Here is a 24,224-nt window from a genome sequence, read left to right on the forward strand (position 1 = left end):
CCATATCTCGTCGGCAAAACACCAAATACATCCTTCTTCGAAATGAATGACTTCAGTTTCTCGCTCAACTTTGAAAGAAAATGACAAGTTTAATTCTTTCAAAGTTGATGCCAACGGCGATTCAAACGATTCCTTTGCCAAAGCCATCTTGTCATGTTTTTCACCGTCGCAAGTATGTCGTCATGGCGTTAAGCCCGCCCAACGACTCTCTAAACAGATAGAGCGCTGTGATTGGTGAACACAAACGGTGTTCTAGACTCAAAAAGTTCCTATGGCTCGTTTCTAGACGGACCTGCTGAGCAAATATATTTGCTGCCACTAGGGTGCGTCTAGATTTCTAGGCTAACAGGCCATTGAAATTAAGAAAAAAAAATCTTAAATGACTGTTTTCTCAAACAGCTTCTTGTCTTACAACAAGAAATCAGACGCTAAATTAACACATGAACATTTTCTGCCACATTCCAAACTGTTGGTCACTGTTAATTAATTATTACACAAGTGCATTAAATAATTCAAATAAAAGATTAACCAGTGTGATACTAGGTGCAATATGTAAGAATGTGGCCAAAAACGGTTACTGCAGTCAAATTCAAAACACAGCGATCTAATTTTTTCTCCCAGTCGTAGCGGCAGCTCAGTGGACCAGACCGGAGGCTGAAATGCCACTGACGCTGCCGTGACTGGGAGAGAGGGCTAGGTGGCGCGGCAACATGTAAACACGTAAATTCAAAACATAAACATGATTTGCCCTAACCCTAACCCTAACCCTATTAAAAAAAGATTTTTAATGTGAATACTCTGGCTGTACTATTGTTGTTGGTGAGTTCATCATGTTATATGAACATTATTCCTGAGTCTCTGTGACATATTAGGATTTTACGGCCAGTTGCTTTAGATTTCTTACATACTGTACCTTTAACGCCTGCTGTGTTTTTCCTGATTTGAAGACAGTGGGTCTAAGTCGGGCGGTGACATCTTTTCATACACCAGTTAGGACTGCACTATACTGTATTTGAATCAAAATGTGATGACAGCCTTATTTGCATATGTTTCCAACACTGTAAATTAAATCTGATCAAACCACAGTCCTGCTGATGGTGGTTTTTTGAGTGTTAAAGTACTAATAAGCAGCAGTGTTCCGTAATTGACATTTGTAGTTGTTGAGGCAGCCGTTGCCTCCGCCCAGCAAAAGTTATAATTTCTGTTTCAATGGTATTTTATGAAATGATGGGCTTCCAGCTTCATGGCACCAATTTGCTTTGATGGGTGAACCTGACAGGCCTGAACAGAACACTGACCTCAACCTCATCCAGCATCTTTGGGATGATTTAAAACACTTTCTGGATGTCATGCTGCGTTATCACAAAAAAACATCACGGCCAAACCTCTCTAATGCTTTGGTGACTGCATGAAAGTAAATCCCTGCAGCCAGGTGCAAAAATCCTTGCAGTCTATAAAGAACACCACCATATCACCATATTAAAGCTCACTGGTGTTTAAAAATGAATGTTCACCCATCACATATTGCTGTAATGTTTATTTATCCCCTTATGGTCGATTATGTATGAACACTGATTTACATTTTGAAATACTCAGGCTGTGATCCTCATGCTCAGAAGATTACAGTACACAGCCAGTTCACTACAGAAGCAGAGATATCTGATTGGTATGCAAAGTCACTCAGTCAAGGCTGAATCTTTGTTGAAATTATGAATAAATAATGGACTTATTTTTGGTGGGGGGGGGGGTGCTTTAGGCTACATACTGGAATGCCTCTGCCAAATGTCTCGTGTTGTTGCACACTATGTATAACTGTGTATCACTGTCTGTCTTACTGATAGCCTCTGCTTATGAAACCCAACCTCCAGGGCTGAATTTCATTTTTGAGGGCATGACCATAGAAATAAGCATTTGTCGTAAGAAGGATCCCACTTCAAAGATGCCAAGCAGAATTTTCCATCAGAAAAAAAAGTATGGTGGGAAAAATTACTGGCAAAGCTCTTTCTAAATTGCCCTGGACATGTCTCTGTCACTTTTGTTCTGCAATATGGGTGAAATATAATATACCTTGCACACATTTTGTTCTGACTCTTCTTGCCTCAGTTTCTCACTCTCTTTGAACCCAACTGGTGTAATCGTTCAGGCCTTCACAATGACAAATGTTGGTTTTCAACAATACAAAGTTCACAATACAGTCAGACAAGTCTATCTTCTCCATCTGTACAGCGGGGGTCACAGGCCAGGCTTTCTAAGAATTAATTTTTCGGCCACTTCCTGTTTCTGGCACAGCTGTAGATAAGAAAACACATCCAATAAAACAAGATAGAAAGCACGGTATGCAGCCCTGTTTTTATCAATGCAACATAAAGATGTGACATTTCTTTTTTATATATAAAGGAGTGGACCACCGGGAAGCTGCAGCTGAGTTTCCCGCATCACAAAATGGCAAAACCCTGAACTGGAATGAACTTGGATTTTCATATGTGCTACGTACACAAATGCACGCACATACATACATCACATTAACACTTAAAAACGCACTCAAACACCAACTTGCTGGGGCCAACACTGCATCAGCAGCCATTAACCGTGAGGACAATGAATCACTTATCAGACATAATTTGCATAACATGTAGTGGCTCTGTGAGCACTCAAACTATTATTCCTTCCAGTTGTGAAAAAAGGCAGAAAACACATCATATGACCCTTTTTTGTGCATGATTATGTTTGTGTGTGTATGTGCATACATTCCTCACTACATAACATGCTCCTGAAGTATTGCAATTGCAATCTATTGGCTCCCAACTTGTTTATTTTGCTGGACAACATACATAAGCAAAGCAGCTTACAGCCCTTTACATGGTAGCAGAAGGTCAAACCCATCCCCACCTGCTCGCACACACGCACAGATAAATACATAGACACTCATGCTACCATTTGGCTTTATTATAAGTAAACACATGCACTGTACACATCTGCCTCGATGGCTTTCTGCCCTGTCTGTCTGTTTGACTGCCTGTCGGAGCAAAATGAAAAAGCAGGCAGATCAATAAAGAGGCAGAGGTGATGAACGAGGGGAAGGACAGAAAGACAGAGAAATTGAAGGAAGAGAACTGAGGATCAGGAGAAAGAGGGCAGAAAAGAACGCTGCTCTGTAGCTAAGTCACAATCTGATAATAGGATGACGAAGCTTAGCACAGATAGAGTGCTGAGTAAGTTTGTTTGCTCTTTTTCTTCAGTTCTGTGGCACAGAAACAACACTTCCCTAAGGAAACACATTACTGAGGCCATCTGGCCAGCACAAGCGAGGCCATAAACACGCATATGAGCACCGCGTGAGCAATGACCACCAATGACCACATCATGCAGCTGACATCAAAGCACAGACATTGTGCACCATGCAGACGGTGCACACATGAGCGAAACCCACCTCACACACACGCACACACACACTCACTCACAGGAGGGTGTGGTAAGTATCCCTGCATGACCCAGATTCAAGATTTATTATGACAGCATGTAGAGGCTCCACCCTAGTGGTGTGTCCATCAGCAAATCCCTGACTCCTTACTGGTTACAGGGATGCTGATCTGTTGTTGACCTCTGACCTCCCTGTAAGAGAGGTGGAGGAAGGATGAAAAGGATTTCCCCTGAGGACACACTGAGTCATGGAATAATAATTAAAACATTTTGTAACCTCTAAATTAAAAAGTTACACGTTTGATTTCTCAAAAATTATATATATTTTGTGCAGAGCTACTCTTGTACATTAATGGCCTCAATTAAAAAATATTCTAAAGTTTCAGCTGTCAATCAGTGCTTGAAGTGTACACAAGAGAACTAATTATCTTTTGCTTCTTTTACCTGTTGCATCGCTGCTTTGTGACTAAGATTAAAGGATATGAATAAATCGTGAAATTTTGTGCAATTGGAATCCTCAGGGAGTTTTGAAACCCCTGAAATGATTCATTTCCCTTCTTTCATCCTACTGTTGCAAGTTGCAGCCCAGCCTTCATATGTGCAGTATGTTTTACATTGGTGTTCAGTTTGTCATCGTCCCTTTCCACAACCTAATTAACTGTGCTGTGTCTTGATAAAACCAAGCCACTGTCCATGGTGCTGAAATAACAGATACATTTATCCAAACTCCTCATCTGACATTACATTGTCCTGTAAACAAAGTCCTTCTAGGACAAGAACGTCTCTGCTGTAAAGCAAATATCATTATATATCAACATATTGTAGCAGTGTCCTGACAGCAGTCTCCTAAAGAGGTAAAGTTGCTGTTGTTAGGGTTAAATGTTGCTCATGAATCTTTGATGTAATTTGAATGTTGCCGTGCACCAAACTGTTGCTTAATTTTGAGTTGAGTGCCATTGAGTGTTTGAGTTTCCTCATTGGTCATTGTCCTCCTTGAAATAATTAAAATGTAACAAGCATTGTTGATTGCTGACAGACACATTTAGCCACTTTTTCCTTTTACAACGGAGCACCTAGTGACTAATCTATTTGAATGAACCTTAGCATCAGCAGGAGATGTCCCACTAGGTCCAGGTTTCTTTTCACAGACATACCATGTGGCAGCTGACCTGAATGAGCATTTGATTTCGGAATGATTATTTTCCAAGTGCTAAAGTTAGAGCACAGCAGTTGTCGTTAACTGATGTGTTTGGTGATGGCCGACGACCATACAGTTAGAACATCAGGATATTAGCAGTGAAGAGCAGAAGCTTGTAAATGGTGAATGCAGGTTCACACTCTACACAAGATTAGCTCTTTTTTTTTGTTGAAAATTTGGTTTTATAAAAATCCATAAAGGGCTGAAACTGGATGACACTAGAAACTACTCTAAGACATAGTCATAGTTTTGTTTATCATGTTTGAACTTGTTGGCTTACTAACGTCAGTTTTCTACTCATGTTTATTCGCATGAAGAAATTCTAAGTCACTCAAAAACTATTGCCATAACGAGTCAGCGTCAGATCTGATGCTAGTTATCTGATGCTGAGTCTACCTTCGTAGGAGGTTAGCTATCTGATAGAGTTAGCATCAGAGCATCCTTAGGTCATCTGATGCTAATGATATCTTTCTCTGAGCTGGGTTTGTGTCTAAGTTATGTGCCACAGAACACACAGTCAACACCTCCAGTTGGAGGTCAGGCACTATCAGTTTGTTCTGGGCACGTGTAGGCTAAACTTACTACTTGGAGAATAAAATGTGGTCGAGAATAGAAGAACTAAACAGAAAAGCAGGCTTGGACAAGAAACGTTGTCAACCTAAAATGTTGAACTTTGGGGGGAAAGTTTATTATTTATTATTTATAAGTTTATTTGTGTTAGTATTATCAGTAAGACATAAAATTCAACTTAAAATCTGTCAGTGAAATTCTCTCATGAAATGAAATGTTGTTTGCACATAAATATCTATATCACAACTCCTTTGTCTGAATAGTTTCCGTGAGCTCTGCAATCCGCCTGATCTTCAAAACTCCATTTAAACCAGCCATAGGATTTTGATGGTAAAATAATCCCTTGAATACAGCAGAGCAGTTCCAACTGGGTTTTTCTATTTCCTTTATTCTAGTTCACACAGAGTGCTCTATACAGATAAATTGAGCAGTGACTCCCAGTGGAGGCAAAAAAACAAACAGAACTGCTAAAGTATAATAGCTTATGTGGATTAGGGCATTAAACAAGACACTGCAAATAGTCGTGAACTCTAATAAGGCAGCAGAACAGGGAAACAGGAAAGAGAAAAAAAAACAGGGAAGGAAGTCCCTAAACACAACGCCAAGATCTGTCTGATTTCCAAGAAATGGTTGGTGGAACGATGTTTATTTTTCCCCTCTACTCGAGGAAAGGAATGTGGTCAAGCAATAATTATCTTCCTCCAAATTACATCCTGGAGTTTTTCCCTAATTTGCTTTGGAAAAATAAATGATCCATCTTTCAGTGGCAGCTAAAAACTCTCAACTGTGCACACTGATAAACACACACATACTGTACTGTGCATCGCTGGCCTACATTTAAGCCTAAGGCTGCACCTTTTGGTTGTTTTTAATAAATATTTTAATTGAAAGCTATCAAATAATAATGTAAACTTAGACTGAGTCAGGCGAGGTATAAATTCAAACATGCATGAGTTCACAGACACTGACATCAGAGAGAGCAGTTGGAAAGCCCCTCTGGTCTTTAATGACCTCAGTCTACCACTGACCGTTTAGGACATACATTACACAACCAATGTCAAACTAAAGGCGAAGGACATCATGGGCCAGCTAGGTCAAGGCCAAGTGTGCCAGTGTTTCTATTTTGAGCACATGAATGACTTATTTAAACCATCCAACCCCAGTGACGTCAACAACACTCACAACATCCCGGCGTCTGGCAGAGCAGACTCTCCAGCCTTCTGTGTGTGTGCTGTATTGTTTTACACTTTTGACCATACCACATGCTATATCTGCAAATACACACACATACACACACACACACAATCACACCTGTCTGTCAGTAGAGTAAGTGCCCCAGCTCTACACTTGAAGTTTGCTGTGCACCACTCCCTGCATTGCAGCTGGGAATATTGCAGCTCCAGATAGACCTTCATGTGTCAATCAACTGTGAGTCAATCCAAACAAGCACTCGAAGGAACAATTGCTGGGTGTGAATGTAGCATTTTTCCATCTTGTTTTGAAGGGAATGACGAGGCGCTGATCGGGGCCGGCCAGAGAGCGGATAAAGCCCCACAGCGTAGGATGCTGACTGTTCTAGCATGATCTTATGCGTGAGTGAGTGATTAAGTCAGCCCCGTATGTGCATACGTGAGTGTGTGTGAGTGTGTGTTATGTGTCTGTGTGTGTTGCTATGGTAACTTGGGTGTAGGTTGGGATGCCCCATGGAGAACACTTGCAGCTTGCTGCAAGGCCAGAGGCTCTGCCTTTTGGGACTGGGAGTGCTGGCGATTAATGCTGTGCGCCAGTTGAAAAGCCATGTGTGTGTGGTAGGCAGCTGGACAACATCTGCATGAACATCTGACTGTTTCAGCGTGTGAGCGTGTAAGACCTTGTGCTTAGAATGTGTTTGTGTGCGAGTATATGTCCTCCATTTATGGGCATTACCACAAAAAAACGCAGTAAAAACATGAGCTTGAATTGGCAGATGATTTGGGACGGCGTCCAGTCCTCTCTGCCTTCCCCCACTGAAGCCCTGGAGTTATTCCAAGCTTCCCACTGGCCTGCGTCTGTTGCTTCAGCCTTAATGGCCTGCCTTGTATTAACACGCACAGAATAACAAATGTAATTAACTCTCAGTGAGATTTAACCATGGCAGAAAAGGGCCAGTGGAGAGAGGCACTGCAAGCACTGTGCAGAAACGGGCAACAGAGAGTGAACTGATGAGGAGATTTGGAGATGATGACGGCTGCAGGGAAGACAGGGCAGCAGAATTGGGGGTGAGAAAGGCAAAATAACGCTTACAGAGGAAGTGAGGAAGTGAAGAAACTAGTTTGCTTCCAGTGGACTTCCCCAGAGCTAAATGTAGCTGTGTGTGAATAATTTAACCCCAAGGGGAGAGTCCCTAAGGGGTGAGTGGACATCTGGATTCGGATGCATCAGGGATGATCCACCCTACACACTAATTAGAGTGCTCTACCATTTCATCATCATTATTAATAGGTATTAATGCTTTTTCATTTGGCAGGAAGCGCTAAACAACATGAGGAGCGTTTTGACAAGCTGTTACTGCTCTCTGCGGCTAAAGTTTCTTTTTTTTTTTACTGCTCAAAAAGCATCGCCTCCGGGTTGTATTAAGTCATTCACGCTGTTCAGCTCAAAAGGTTGATGATGCATAGCCGCAGCAATTTTAGCCCTCAACCAATTTTTTTCTTGTTTCCTGTAGATTTGAATTGAAACAGTGAAGGTTAACAAAAGAGTCATTTCCATTTTTCCGAATGAGAGAACTTTAAAAAGCTCAAGTACAGTGAGCACAGCTGCTCCTTCAGGATTTCCTGTACGGTGCAGCACACAGACGTAACTGTACGAACACGCTCTCTTTCCTCTCCAATACACACAGATAATTCACCCATCACGGAAATCGAACAAATGGCTTTTTCCCATTTCCTAAATACAGTGGAGGGTATATCAAAACCAAGCTCAAAGAGAAAGAGGTCACAGAGCATGAAAACACACTGAGCCAACCCTCGGATGACCCCTGGACATTTTTGTCCACCTCTCACACTTTCCCAACTCCCCACGGTCAAATGACAGGTCACTGGGGCCTGATTTTTGGCAAGAAGGTTTAACTTTGGGTAAACTATGGATGTCCCAGGTTTCAGAATGAAAGTCCATTTTTTGGACCTGTAATGAATTTTTACCACACCCATGACCCTTCGCTGGACAAAAATGTCCACCTCTGTCTATGGGTTTTTCAATGTATTTTTGTGTTGATTTTGGCGGCCCCTGTGGACGAAAGCGGTGGTGTTTTGCCGGAATGAAGACTACATTTCCCACTGTCATGAAGACGTTTGTCTGGCCGACGCATGTAGATTTGTTTTGGAAACGTCGGAAAGAAGACGGGACTTGCTTTGAAAACTTCTTTTTTTTAGCAGCTATCTGCAGCATGCATATGGATGAGGTAATGTATCTATTCGTATGGTTTGGTCAGTGGTCCGACCCGACCATGCCTTCCAGAGGTATAGAATTAGACTACTTAGAAATAGCGTATCTTCACACTGATGGGCTCATTTGCTGTTGTAGGTAACAGAGACACATCAGCAGAAACCAGAGACTTTTGCGTATCCAGTTAAAAGCTCAGTACAGGGGCTTTAACAGGAAACTCCCCAAGTTTATCACTCACATTAAGACAAATATTTTTTGTATTACAAGTTTGTCAAATTTTATGTTTAAATGTGTAAATGGGGCAATATCTGATGAAATATGCATTATGCATATGCAATGTTTACATACATTTCCAGAACAGAAATCTGAACAACGGATATAGCCACTTTCAAAATTCTTGTTTTATTTTGTTGACATATTAGAGTCAGAAGTTTTCACTGAGGGGATTTTGGATATCTCTTTTTATCACTCTGTAAATGAGAAAATACTGTTACCAGCCCTAAAAAATCTAATTTCGCTTTTTTTGTTTTTGTTTTTTTGGAATAAAATGTTGTATGAATGATATATCAACAATCCCCTTTGTAAAAACCTTCAGAAGACAGGAATAAAAAATAAATAAATAAATAAAAGCATAGTATGAGAAATCATGTGTTTTTGGGGCAAAAACAACTAGCAAGGAAGGAGTTAAAAAATCTGAAACCCATGTCAAAAGTGATTTTCATGTTTAGTCAAGACCCAGCCCTATATGTATCACAAATATTTTGGGAGTAACTGATCTTCAATGTCTCTCACTGTATGGACATTTGTGTACAGGTGGTAAATTGAAGAGTTATCTGAGGGTTAAAGTGTTTGGGACGAACAAGAGAGAACGAGTGTGAAGAGACTCACCTGTTTCCAGTTGTCGTAAATGATGACTTTGCTGTCTTCATCGTCAACTGTCACCGTGCACTCGTAGCCCTCACCTGCAAGCAAAACACCAACGTCACGCATACAGTGGTGAGATAACATGTCAAAGCAAAAATGTTTACTGACACAAAAATGTGACATCATACACTGTGGAGACAGATTATTCATACTAGTGCCTGAAGTGAAATGTCAGTGATCTCAAATGGTGCCTGAAAATGTTGACAAGTTAATCTGGGTCTTAAAAGATGTCACTGATCTGAGCTTCAGCAGAAACATTCAATTGACTCAGTGAAGATGTTTAAAGTCCTCTTTCTTTGCCAAGTGACATATTTGAAAAATGGCACTGCAAATCAATTTATGACACTTCTGATTCTTATCTAAACATTTTGATGTTTTTAGACTCTAATTTAGAAGATAAGCCTGGTGATATTCTACATTATTGATACTATCAACAAAGTCCAACGTAAAAAAAAATCCAAGATCAACGATGTTTTAGTTAATTGTAATACTTGTTGACACAGCTACTGATAGGGATCTTTAAAAAAAAAAAAAAAAACGAAAGACAAAAAGGCCCAGCTTCCCAAAATACATGGGCACTGGTTTTTAGCAGATGTTACTCAGAATGTTTTAAATAGTGAGTTTTGGGGGACTTAACCAAGCGGTAATTTAAAATAGGCTACATTTGGTGAAATATTGTTTCTTTGGCAGCGATGTGGGGACATGTGGCATTGACTCAAAATAATCACTGCTGGTGCTCACTGATGTATTTTTAATAGTTTTGAACAACAGTGGAGGTCTGTGACACAGAGAGAGACTGTGACTACACAGCCACTTCTGTTTGTAGAATCAGTTCAGCTGGATGTGGTCACTTCATGTGATTCGCTGACACTGACAAAAATAAAAACACACACATAGGGTGTTACCAGACGTATCTTTTAAAGAAATGTTTCTTCTAGTTTTAGTTATGACAAATGTAGTGTTGATGAACCCTGTCTTTTAAATTGCTCCTTTCTCAAGAACTGCTTGAAAAAGACTAGACAATCCACTATGATGAATGACGTGGCTATTTCAAGGTGACTCCTGTGTTAATCCTGCACCGTCTCTTACTGATAATTACTTTTTGAAGACACATAGCCTATTGATTGATGAGCATCTCTCGAGTCAGGGGACTGATATGAGGCCAGAGAGTTCGTTCAAAACCCAATGAAATGAGAGTTTGATGGGTGAACAGTGGTTTTACTGTTTGGGATTCTCAACATAAATCCCATAGAATAATTTAGCAGACTGCTAAAATTACTGCGCATAATAAGTACACCATCATGGAAACATGTACAAGCTGCATGGACAAAAGTGGCTTTTCTGTCCATTTATGATGCATGAATCCAAGTGTACTACATGGACAGTAATGAATACTGTATGGTTGTGCGTCAGGGGCAAGTCAGCTGTATGCATGAGGGAGAGCTGTTGCCTCTTTGTGACACTGACCTATCGATTGGCTGGCTGGATGGTTGAGGACCAGAGCTGATTATCCCTAGTGTTGCAATTAGCTGTATGACAGGCCTACTGAATGACGGAGAGAGAGGGCTGTTTTCAGACTGTTTGAACAGAATTGAAGGAAAATACTCAATGAGAAGATCAGTAACTCTCATATTTACATGAATTCAGTATAAAGGTAGAAGCTGGTTAGCTAAGCTTAGCATCAAACCTTGAAATGCGAAGAAAACGGAAACAGGTTACATGTCTCTGCTGAGAAAAAACACCTAAAATCAACAATATTTCTATAAGTTACATTATGTAGCAAAGGTTTGTTTTTTGGATAGCTTGGCATAAAGACTGGAAACAAAAAGAAACGGGCTAACCTAGCTCAGGGACTAGTGGCCAGAAAATCTGGAATATAATATGTCCCCTTAAGGAGGTTAAAATTTTACTTTTGGTTTTGGTTCATTAATTTTTAAACTGACAGGATATAGAGCTTGTTGCTGTTTTTACTTTTTGACAGAGCCAGGGAGGCATTTTCCACCCAATGCCAGTCTTACGCTTGGTTACAATCCACGCTTCCTAGACTGTAAGGCCCAACCAAAATATGGTAGTGAGGATTTTTACTCATTTTTTTCACCAGCTGTAACAACCCATGCTGTTGCTTTGCACAGCTTCTGTCATCTAGCAACTGTGACAACACATAACTTCAACTTTTTTTTAGCTTTTATGGTACACTAAGCAAGTGGGCTGCTAGCCCCCGCTACACTTTTAGCATATGTAGATATGAGTGGTACCAATCTTCACATCACCCATTTCTGGGAAAAGCACTGAGCATTCCAAACTCCATTTTTGGGTGGATAATGAAGTTTAAGGCTGAATGAGAAAAGATAAACGAGTGTTTTTCAACCTTGGGGTCGGGACCCCACGTGGGGTCGCCTGAAATGTCTAGTAATTGATAATAAAAAAAACACTAAAAAAATATTATTATTCTTTTAAAATTATGATTTAAAAAAACACACACTATACTTTCACTTTCTCAAATATAAATCAAGTTCAAATGAATAAAAATATCTGAACTGACTCATCTTGATTGACAGCCGCGATCAAAATGGGGGTCAAAATGGGGTCACAAGCCAAAAAAGGTTGGGAACCACTGAGATAAACTCTTCACGGGTATTGACCTTCCAAGAATTGTGACCAGTTTAATTCCAAGTGTCTGAATGATATCGTCACCCTATTAAAATAATGGCCTAAGTCATTTTTTCAAGTTTTCGGGAAAACACAAAAAACTTTGCCAAATTCAGAGCATATGATATTTATTAATCATTTCAATCAAAAAGGCCTTGACAGTGGATGACTGTTGACATACATAGAACGTTGTGTGTTAATTATGTAACATTAAAGAATAAAGTGACTTAGGCAATTTTCCGAACATTTTCGGGTGACTTAGGCAAAGTTAAACCTGGCTTAAACTGCCCTAATATTCCATAGTACAAACTCCAAACTGAAATTACCCTGACTCAAATTAACCCCTGTGTGGTATTAGGGTCAAAAATGACCTGGTTGGCACGTTTAAGAGTAGGAAAAACTTAGTAAACAAAATCTTTTGGACTTGAAATTCGATGGCCTAGACTTCCCTCTCCCCAGACACTTCCTCTAGCTCTTCCGGGAGGATACCAATGTGTTCCCAGGCCAGCCGAGTGACATAGTCACTACAGTGTGTCCTGGGTCTTCCTCAGGGTCTCCTTCTGGGGGGGCATGGCCATAACACCTCTTTAGGTAGGCGTCCAGGGGGCATCCGATACAGATGCCCAAGCCACCTCAGCTGGCTCCTCTCGATGTGGAGGAGCAGCGGCTCTACTCCGAGCTCCTCTTGGGTGACAGAGCTCCTCACCCTATCTCTAAGGGAGCACCCCGCCACCCTGCGGAGAAGGCTCATTTTGGCCGGTTTGGAGGGTAGGAACATAGATGAACTGGTAAATCAAGACCTTCTTTACCACAACAGACCAATACCATGACCGCATTACTGCAGCCGCTGCACCGACCTGCCTGTCAATCTCGCAGTCCATCCTTACTCATGAACAAAACCCCAAGATACTTAGGCCCAATCCCATTTCTCTTCCCTTAACACTAGCACTAAGAGAGAAGTGTTAGAAGTAAAGATCGTACCCTACGCAATGGGACACCACTTAGCATAGCCGACATGGTCACCTATGTGACGCATAGCGACGACGTAGGAGCACTTTCCCTCGCTCTTGAAAGAATTAGGACACACTACCCCTACACGAGAATGTGCAAAACTGAGTGCTTGGGTCAAAATTAAGTGGAAGTGGGTAAAGTGGGACAGGGCCTTAAACTCCTCCACTTGAGGCAGAAACTCTCCCCCGACCTGGAGGTTGAGAACCATGGCCTTGGACTTGGAGGTACTGATTCTCATCCCAGGTACTGAATCGTAATATGTATGTGATAATCCATCGATCAACTGATTGATTATCAAAGGCTTCGTTGAAAACAAATGCACACGACCAGGAGGGATGTTAACAAAACAGCGGAGAAGTGACCAGACTTGCAGATTCACTAAATGATGCAATTTATGAATCGATGAAAGTCGTAAGCCATGTAATAGGGGATAATAAGTATAAGTTAGATGTTACATGTTTATTTTACTTGAAATGTTTGAGTTTAAAATGTTCAATTTCAATTCAGTGAAGTACCAGTGTATGCAGGAAACTAAAACCACACAAGCGTTAAATTGCCCAAGTCAGACATTTTATCCTAAAGAATCAAAAAGTTTTGACTTAGGCCAAGAATAAAATGGCCTAAGTCACCCTCTTGACATAGGCCATTGTCTTATAGGACATAAAAAGCATGATCCTCTCAACTAAGGATTAAGATTTTTTTACCAGAGGTGGCCAGCATTATCAGGAGATGATTTGTGGCAAAAACTCATTTTCGTCAAAAAATGACTTAGGCCATTATTTTAATAGGGCGACGATATGTTCTCCGAAGCCAATCATTGAGGTTGATTGTAAAAGGTTATTTCAGTCCTACCACACACACAAATTCACCCCAAAATACAGTCCACCAATTTCTGTGTCGGCCATTACCACATGCTTGTGTCTCAGAGTCTATAGAGAGGGATCTGTCCGACTGCCCAGCCAAAGATAAGGCCAGCGATGATTTGCCCACGCCATTCTGTCCCAAAAGCACTATTCTCAAAGCCCCACTGTGGCTGTGGTAAGCCGGCTGAGCGACTGCCGACTGACTGAAGGACTCATCCCGAGGCACCGCTGTGTCACTAATAGGCAACGTGGCAGGTTCATCCAAGCCCGGGATCCAATCACAGTCCTCGGACACAGCCTCTTCCCTCCGCAGCTGGTGTTTTACAGGCAGGGGTGTGCTCCCTCGCCGGAGAGGGGGTGCCGTGGTGAGAAACATACTGTACTACAATGACAAAAAAAAGACATACAGTATGTGTGAGCACATGTATAGGATTATTCTTGCAGCACTTTAAAATAGCCATGAAGGTCCAACCAGGCAACAGATCTACCTGTAACACTGTCTATTCTGGTAAATGTTATCACTGCAGAATGGGGGGGGGGAGGGTGTTGCTGCTGTGTGCGCCTATGTATGTAAAGAGGAGGGGAGGTGATAACAATGGAGGTGACTGAGACAGATAAGTGACAGTGTGAGAGAAAGATGCTGATGAAGACGCAGAGTGTGTCAAAAGGGAAACCTACAAGAGAGGGAGGGAGACGGTGGTGTTGATGGGTGGGAGGGGTGCAGGTGGTGAGATGAGGGAGACACAAGACAGAAGGAGCAGCTGAAAGGATGGCAGAAGATAAGAGGATGCTAAAAGACAGCAGGTAGATATGGACACATGCAGGGAGAGAGGAGAAGACAAGACAAAGAGAAGAGAAGAGGAGGGAGAGGAAAACAGGCTGCAGCTGTGTGAAATAAGGGCATAAGAGTGGTTAGGTGGCTGTATACTGTACAGTGTGTACACCATGAGCGCAGCGTGAATTCACTAACAAATAGGTCAGAAACATAAAGTCCTGATCTCCATCCCTGGTTACTTAAACAAAAAAAGAAAAAGCAAAGCTATAAAGGAGGATGTCAGCGGTTTTCTCCAGGACTATAATGTGGCTGAGGGAAATGTGAGTATGTATGTGTGGTTAACTATGTGCATGCATGTGCATAACTGTGTGTCTGCAGTCGCAGCAGGTCAACCATAGACAACTCTCATCAATATTAATACAGCAATTAATCTAGCCTCTCTGACACCCCAAGGCGTCTGCAGCCCAGTGTCTGCCCGGCCCTGGACAAGCTAAATACAGTCTTGGTGCTTAATTAAAGGGGATTGACACAATAACAGGAACATATTAGAGTATAATACCATCCAATTAAGCACCACCACAGAAAGTCTCACAGATTACAACGAGCTGGATCAATGCCTCACTAACCCAATGTCAATAAAACCTGAGGATTATGAGTTTAACAAAGTTCACTGTGAGGCTGTTGTATTGGAATGCATTCAGTTCAAACTTGCAGGTGTACATGATAGAATAGCAACATTCAGTATACTTTGTTATATAGTATGATGTTTTGTAAAGGCCTAGTGATGTAGTGTGATATCATATTATTTACTGGCATTTTGCAGTGTGATGTGAATAACTGTAATAGTGTATCCAGTAGTGGTTGTGTGGTGTAGTGTTGTCTAAAAATCATTATAATATAATATAATATAATATAATATAATATAATATAATATAATATAATATAGCATAGTATAGTATAGTATAGTATAGTATAGATGGATATTAGTACAGTACAGTCTGGTATAGTCTATACTAGTATAATATGGTAGTCTGTAATAAAGTATATTACAATATAGTATAGCGTGATATAGGACAATATGGTATAGTACAGTATTACATATCTTGTGGCTGCTTGTGACATTATAACTGATGTATACTATCGTATAGTCTAGTCTAGTATAGGAAGTGTAGTGGTATAGTATAGTATAGTATAGATGTATAGATTAGTACAGTACAGTTCAGTACAGTCTGGTATAGTCTCTATAGTATAATATGGTAGTCTGTAATAAAGTATATTACAATATAGTATAGCATAGCATGATATAGGACAATATGGTATTACATATCTTGTCATTGCTTGTAACATTATTACTAATGTATACTATCTTATATAGGAGGTGTAGTGGTGTATAGTATAGTAGCTTATTGTCTATATGGGACAATATGGTAGTACAGTACATATCTGTTTCGTGCAGTTGAGGTGTGGCACTGTTATGTCCAGACACACACACACACACACACAGACCATACGTCATTCACAGGGACTCACTTAGGTGGCTCAATTAGGTTAATTGAAGGAGCTAATAAATTAAGCATGGCCCTCATTGTGCGTGGCGCCCAGGGGAGCTTTTACACGCAAAGACGGGAAACTGACCGCGGGCTGAGCCAGTGTGTCAAGGGTTAATCTCGTTCTCTCGCCGGGCTGTCGAGAAACTGGGGCAAACAACAGCGCACAATACAAAATTAATACTACAGGCAATGTTTTCATTCTTCCGTCTGTGCAGCCCAGTTACGCTGGCTGCTGGTGTAGTTGCATCTAGTTTTCTACTTTTAACTGTTTCACCCTACTGCTTATTAGACTTCATCTGCGACTGTGGCTGAGATATATAGGCTACTGTATGAGGAACAGGAGAGAGAAGTGATGGATTGACCACCTTTAAGAACTGTATAAACACTGTACAGACATCACAGCAAAGCCCCCAACCATCTCACATTAGTGGAAATCCATATAGAAAAATACAGACAAATGATATGAAGTTTACTATAAAGTCGGTGAGTTGCACAGACACACTGGGAGTCCCTGTTATATTATTCAAAAATCCCGACCTCAGAGTAAAGATCAACTCAGTGAATTCCCTCACACACAAACAGACCTGGAGTAACCAAAGTATGCAACAGAAAGAAAAAAAAACAGTTCAGAGCTCGTGCTACCCCCTATGATACACACTGTAGGGTGTGTGTGTGTGTGTGTGTGTGTGTGTGTGTGTGTGTGTGTGTGTGTGTGTGTGTGTGTGTGTGTGTGTGTGTGTGTGTGTGTGTGTGTGCAGCCTGAGTAGTAGTGTTTGCAGTAGTCCAGTCTATTGTGAGGAGCGCACGCGGTGGGTTCAAGAGGAGGAGGGGGTGCATGGAAAATATGCGTGTCCTTACCTGGTCAGCCATGGTTGTCAATAAGTCTTCTCTTTATGGAACAAGTGCTGTAGATGCAACCGTCTGTGCCGCCCGGTTCAAGTCATCTGTGCCCCGCTACAGACCCGGCATCACATTCACAACGGCGGTAACAGACGGCGCACAAAAGAGACGCACCACATCTTTAACATGATGTTATTCTTCCTACTCCGGCGCGTAAAAAAAAAAATCACCCTCTGCTTTTGACTTGGAAGAAGAAGAGGCGCGGCGCATGGAAGATTGTACAAGGCTGGCTGGTGGTGGTGGTAGTAGTAGTAGTAGGGCGGAGGTGGAGGAGGGAGGATGGAGAGGTTACACCTGCGTCTTCGTTTGGAATGAGAGGCGACTTCTTGCTGAAGGAGGAGGAGGAGGAGGAGGAGGAGGAGGCGGCAGGAAAGCCATCAGCACAACAACACATCCCCTCCTGTCCTCTCGCTGTCCCAACGGCCAGCAGCGACTGAGCCTCCCTCCCCACCTCCACTTAATACCTGCATCTCTCTCTCTCTCTCTCTCTCTCTCTCTCTCTCTCTCTCTCTCTCTCTCGTAAAGTGTGTATTGGGCGGCGCGTCCTTGAGTGAGTGTAGAGTGATGGTGATGATGGGGTCCTCCCCCCTCATTTCTCTCCTGCAATATAAATAGAGTTAAATATAAATAAATATCAATATAAATAGAATAGAGTTCCTTCAGTGTTTGTCAAACAGCAGCTCGGGCTTTCCCGGTGTTTTTCAGTCAGGTCTGACGATTATGTAGGCTGTGTTTATGTGGCTGTGAGGTGAAGTGACCACCAGAGGGAGGTAGAGAGACGCCTCGTTAATATGGTGCTTCTAGGGAACGATCGGAGGATTGATCCTTGTACTACTGTGCTCCATGTTATAAACTAAGAGACCACCATCAAATAAAAATGATCAAAAACAGATTTTGATAAAGTTGATGGACATTTATGTTGTCTGAAGGATTTAAAGGGACACTCCACTGAGGTGTGTAGTAAGGATAAAGTCTGGAAATAGTGACTTCTGAGCTCTCTGAATTGTGAAAAATAATCCAGATAGAACAATTCTAGATCACTCCACAAGACGCAAATGGACTTTTTTTTTTTTTTTAGAATTAAAAAACCTATAAATAAACTATACCACAGTTCACACAAGCTCAACATCACCAATGCTAAACTCTTAGCTTGCAGTATAATTTATTGTGGGTAAGTAGATCAGTTTTTTATGTTTGAAAAAAGCACATTGAAAAAACCCACATATGAGGGAAACAGAGGTGTTAAAGAGGAACTATATACATGTCATACCTTAACTATGCTAGATTTTCACCATAATCAAACAGCTTTGGAGTAATTGTGATGAAAATTAAATTAATTAAATTACTTAAACACAGTAACTATCTCTTGGCTGAAAACCAACCCTCAAGATCAGAGCCTCCAACCCGGTGCCCAGCTCTCGTCACAGCGGCACCACGACACAAACACACCCCGTACACACCATAAGGCATTTATGATATACAGTATAAGTTATCCATGCACCGCTCCATGGAACAAATGCACATGGCCAGGAGGAGGGTTAGCATAACAGTGATAAAGCAACTAGACTTGCATAGTTCCCCTTTAAAACTATTTTTTCAGTTGAAGGACTCATTCCAGCATTTCACAACCACCTACAAACAAATTTGGGGCATGGTGTGTGAAAGACATAAGCATTTAAAGTAACAGCATATTTCCATTCTACATGCTCTCTCTTGGATTCTCTTCTGTAAGTGCACATCACGTTCCACTTTTTCAAAGACAATACCCAAAGCTATTTCAGCTGTGACCCCAAAGATTTTCATTGTGTTTTAGTGGGTTTCTGTGCTGCATTGGGGACATCCCAAGGTGGCTGTTATTATTACTTTTATGCATTTAATCCCACAAAATAATGAGATCCTTGAGCTTGGTTCAGATGTGCATATCTCTGAAGTTATGGAGGAACTTGCTCCTAACTCACACCATGACTCAGCAGTGTTGGAATCTCACTGTTTTATTTGACAGTAAACTCAGTTTCACTAGTCATACAAATTCAGCTGTAGTGTCAAACCATCACTAGACTCTAGAAAACTGTCAAGTCCTAATTTCTTCATGATTTTAACTACTGAGACACAGTCCCCTCTTGTGTTTTTGCATCAGTCTTATGACTGATTGATATGCCATTGCCCCTATAGCCTACATATTTCAGTACTCTGTGATGCATGTCAATTCTCTGATGTTCACAATTGCATGTATTCTGTCTGCTCCAATGTCCTGGCATGCATTAATGTTGCATACTTTTTTTTCTCCATTCTCTCTTCACTGTCTGTTCTTGAATAAAAATAGAAGGCCAATCTTGAAACCCCTAAAATTATAAATATGGGGTATGTCTTGTACAAGAGACCAAACACATGATAAGACAACGTGTGTTTTTTTCTGATATTAAAAACTCAAAAGTAATTGCATGTCAAATAATAATAAGTTTCATTAAGGATTGCTTAAACTCATTTTCTATTTAGTTATCAATTTCCTGCCCTGTGGTATGAGTGATAATTATGTTTGAAGGTACCTGGATAATACTGCAGGGGATGATGTATTCACATCAAGTATAAACAATTAGTCATCTGAACAAGCCCATTGCTCAGAATGATTACTTGGACTGCACAGTTCTTCGTCAGCAAATCTTTAGAATAGAGTTGTCGTTGGTCACGAAGATCTGTTTTACTTTTAAAGAACTATGTATTCCTCCTCAAACTGTCACAAATTTCATGTATGATGGGGTATGATGGCAATCACCTTTTCAAAAACAAGATTATCCCATATTAGTGACAGTGTAGAAGATATAGTGACCGAGACATACTGTATGACCCCAGTCACTTCATACATGCATCATATTTCTAACTGCAAACTTGAAAGTTTCAGTAAACAAACTAATAAATAAATAATCAATCATGAAAATAATCTGCTGGATTGATGTTTCTGAGCATCCTGATGTTTGGTTTCACTCAGTTATCAAGTCCATTACCACTGCTGCCAACATAACACCCCTCTGTGACTGTGTGCATTAGCTAACAGGCACTCCAACTGAAAAATTCATTGGTGCAATTTGTTTACAAAACCTCTCTGACTGACAACATCTCAGCCCCGGATCAAATCTGTCAAATATCTGACAAAGGGTCCTGTAAGGTGTCAGGGTCGACTTTAAACCTTGTCTGGTCACAGCTCACCCTTCTTTAGCTGCAAAACACTTTGAGATTTCAAATGTTTCATCTGTCGCTCTGTGATTTGAAGGGTTACATTTTTGGCATAATGTGTATGCAAAAGGTTCTCTCTCAATGACACATTTGCTAGAAATGCTTTTCGTGCTGCCCTTTGTTGTTGTTGGTGGTGGTACATTTTTAATGTTGTTTGCCTGCAAGCCAAAGTTATCCCGTAAGTACCACAAAACATCACATTGTTAAATGTTTCTCGTTGCCCTCTGCAAACTGTCATTCTTTTTGTTTGAGTTCCTATTTTTTTTATTTAGTACCATACATATCGCATAATGGATGTATTTGTGCAAAGCTGATGATACGCATTGACACATTTGTGAGGACACAAAATGTTTAAGACATTTTTGTCCAGTCTCAGTACCACATGGGAGCAGAACATTTTTAATATTAATCCAGGAAGCTGTGCTCTACTCCTTCTTCTAACAATCAGAAAGACACTGATCTCTAAACTCCAGGTCGGGGTCAGTGGAATGCAGCTTGGCAGTGATGTCGAGTAGTCTGTTTGTCTGGAACGGGAGTCAGGAAACGGTTATTTATTACAACTTTCAGTGAGTGAATGTTGAGAATATTGGATATCCTTCCAGGCAAAGAAGTTTTATAGCCAGCCTATAGCCTAAATAAATTAAACCAGTCAATCAATTAATTCTGTAGAAAACTGTTGTATATCCAGCTAATATTTCTCAAGTGTGACCACACACTAAACACACCTAAAGGCACCTTCATGGTTTAATGTTCTTTTCATTTCATTAATTACCACAGCCTTTGTTAGTTTTCTTAGTTTTTGTTGCAATCACTGCAGTTAACACAAGCTCAGTTTTTTATTTTGTTTTGTTTTTTTGTTAAATTTTGACTCAACCCTGTGCTGTTTTTTTCATTCATTTGTATTCTTGAAATTTGAGATCAGAACAAAACAGAACAAAAAGAGCTTATTAACTAATCGAATGCTAAGACTGATCAGTGTCTTTTGAAATTAACAACTATATCTATCCATTGTCCATACCACTGGATGGTTGGAGCTCGAGCCAATCTGACATAGTAAGGGTGGGGTACAACCTGGACAGGTCACTGTTTCACAGGTCTTATATACCGATAAACAACCTCACACAACCACATTCACACCTGCAGGCAACTCGGAGTCATCTGTCCACCTATTGTGCATGTAGTGTACTGTAGGAAGAGAACCCTGAAAGAACCTACACAGACACAGGGAGGACATGCAAAGTCCACCCAGGCCTGGGAATCAGACCCAGAACCTTTGCTGAAAGGACACTGTTAACCACCACACCACCTACTCGCTCATATAGCACATTTAATGTAAACTTTATCTGCTTTTGCTGCATTTGGCCAGGTAGACAATTTTATGAAACATCACTTATCAGCAGGTTAATAAATGCATCTCACTTCAGTCTTACAGTATGTAAGAAACAATCTGACCACATCTTTTGAGACATTTCTCTTTCTTTCTTTCCTTCTTACACCCCTCTTTCCCCACTGGTTTTTGTGTTGTATTATATTTTTTCTCTCCAGCATGTTTACATGACTGACTCCAGTCCTAAATATTGTTTGAGCAGCAGTGCTATAAAAGCTAAAAAGCTGTGTCAGTAGAAACTCTGTCAGAGTGTAATATTAATCTAAGGTGTATGTCTGGGTTTGGATCAGAAGGTGTGTTGGTCTAGATGACAGTACTTCTAAGCTATGCTTTAGGCAACACAATGTTAGGACTGCACACACACTTTAAGGGGTTTCAAACACACACAGAGAGAAACAGAGAGAGTGTACAAAAAAAAAAAAAACATTGCATATTGCCAATTATTGTTTTCCTTCAAGGCACTGTGAATTTGCTTTGTTATGATGAAAAAACAGTGTCAGGTAATGCATTGGTGCAGCTCAATAACAAATGTGTGCTCTGGAAATTTTAATAGTATGAAAACAACATTTATTGTTCATGCTCATCTTCATACTCAGTGTTACAGAGTCATTCTTGCTGTCTAAATGTGTTGATTGAGTGTAAAGGAATATTTGTGAATCACTGCTTCTCAGTAGTTTATCTATTTAAGCAATAATCCCTGTGGGATTTGAAGTGTTCAATGACTATGAATGACCTGACATCCTTGTAAAGCTGTTAAGTGGTAAGTGTTTGTTCTTGCCGTTACACTTGAGTCAATACCAACCTCCAAAATGCCAATCTATACAAGGAGAAGTCCTTCCTATATAATAACTATCCCCCTGAATCCCTCGGATATTAATCTTCTTGACACACAATCCAGCCCATTCAGCTCCCTGCTGTTCTTAGCTGTCTGATCTGACAGTATTTTCAATAGTACAACAGGCCTCCAGATATGTCAGGGCTTCAGTAAACACACTGTATGGAAATGGAAAGGATCCCCTCAATGGGCCTGCTGAGCACGACTTATATTTTAAGCTTTCGATAATCTGCAGACTTAATTAAGTCTCATCAGGACATCGGAGCTCACTAGTGCCTGGCTCTGTGTGAACAGATTACACTGCAGACAGATGACAGAGATAAGTGCTCTCATTAGCCACCAGGCCCGTATCGACAAAAGACCGCCTGCTCCCTGCTAATAGAAACACTCTGGTCTGTCATTATAATGTGCAGTGGTGCAGTCTGGGACATGTCAGGAGGTCAAGAGGTAACCAAGGTAGGCTCTAAGCCTGCCAATATCATGACACCAACAAGGTCAGAGATTGCTTTATGTATTTATCATCATCACATCTCTGCCAACCACAGCTCTAATGACATGACTGAAATTGAATTACCTTTCATCCATCCACAGCAGACAGCACTGACCTCTGCCTCTGGAAAATCATAATGTAAAACAATGCAGTAGCTACTTTTAAATAAGCTCTAACTATCAACACATTCAAATATAGCTACAACTTAAAAGTTGAAAAAAAGTACTACGCTGACAGCCGCTAGAGGAAATTTTGCAGTTTTTACTCTTTAATAACAACATTTTCTAACTACCACGACTAACTGAATTATCATTTATCATAATTGTCACTAGATCACCGCATATACGTTTCATTTACAGACAAAAGAGTAGTGAGTAGCTAGTCTAGAGTTTGTTTTTTTATGTAGGCCTAGCTAGCAACACAAAGAGCTAGCTTATTTCATACTGTTCTAACTTGGTCTTTATTCATCTTGCTGTCGTTTCTTAAATTATGCATTTCTACAGTTTAATATTTGCTTAGCCAGTTGGTGTGAAGGATTAAAGTACATTTTAAACTCATTTTACCCAAGTAAACGATGTATCTTGTTTTATCTTTGTTTATTTTGATGGTTTAGACAGCGTTACATATTTCTTTGTGAGTGTTTCACATTTACACATTGAGCTATCTTCCTCATAGCTGCAAAGAAAACATATTATGTAATATTTCGGGGGAAAGGAAGTGATTTAAACTTTCAAATACATTTGCATCTCTCAATATAGCCTGACAATAAAAAATCCAATTACCCATCCTCACCCAATTTGTCAAACAAAAACCCTGACCACTGAAAATACACGACATGCCCTTTACATTGTGATATTACACCACTCCACATCCAGATGGGCTCCACTTGTTATGATATAATTTTCCCATGTGGTCATTTTGATGCGATTCTTTCCGCCAAATCCCTATTTAATAAGCACTTGTCCGCATTCAAACTCAGAACAAAACAAGTCAGCTTC

General features: G+C 40.6%; 1 protein-coding gene across 1 annotated transcript in view; it reads right to left on the minus strand.

Annotated features, from left to right (window-relative positions):
- Positions 1–17,897, minus strand: part of rem2 (RAS (RAD and GEM)-like GTP binding 2) — a 41,853-nt gene extending 23,956 nt beyond the window's left edge. The window contains exons 1-3 of the mRNA XM_085804901.1: positions 17,242–17,897; positions 14,104–14,440; positions 9,500–9,573 (exon numbers count right to left, since the gene is read on the minus strand). Of these exons, the coding sequence (XP_085661027.1) occupies positions 9,500–9,573; positions 14,104–14,440; positions 17,242–17,253 (423 nt within the window). The 5' untranslated portion in view covers positions 17,254–17,897. The remainder of the gene's footprint in view (positions 1–9,499; positions 9,574–14,103; positions 14,441–17,241) is intronic.
- Positions 17,898–24,224: the final 6,327 nt, after the last annotated feature.

Source organism: Trachurus japonicus, chromosome 17, assembly GCF_045865225.1.
Source record: "Trachurus japonicus isolate A0001 chromosome 17, Traja_1.0".
NCBI classification, from domain to species: Eukaryota; Metazoa; Chordata; class Actinopteri; order Carangiformes; family Carangidae; genus Trachurus; species Trachurus japonicus.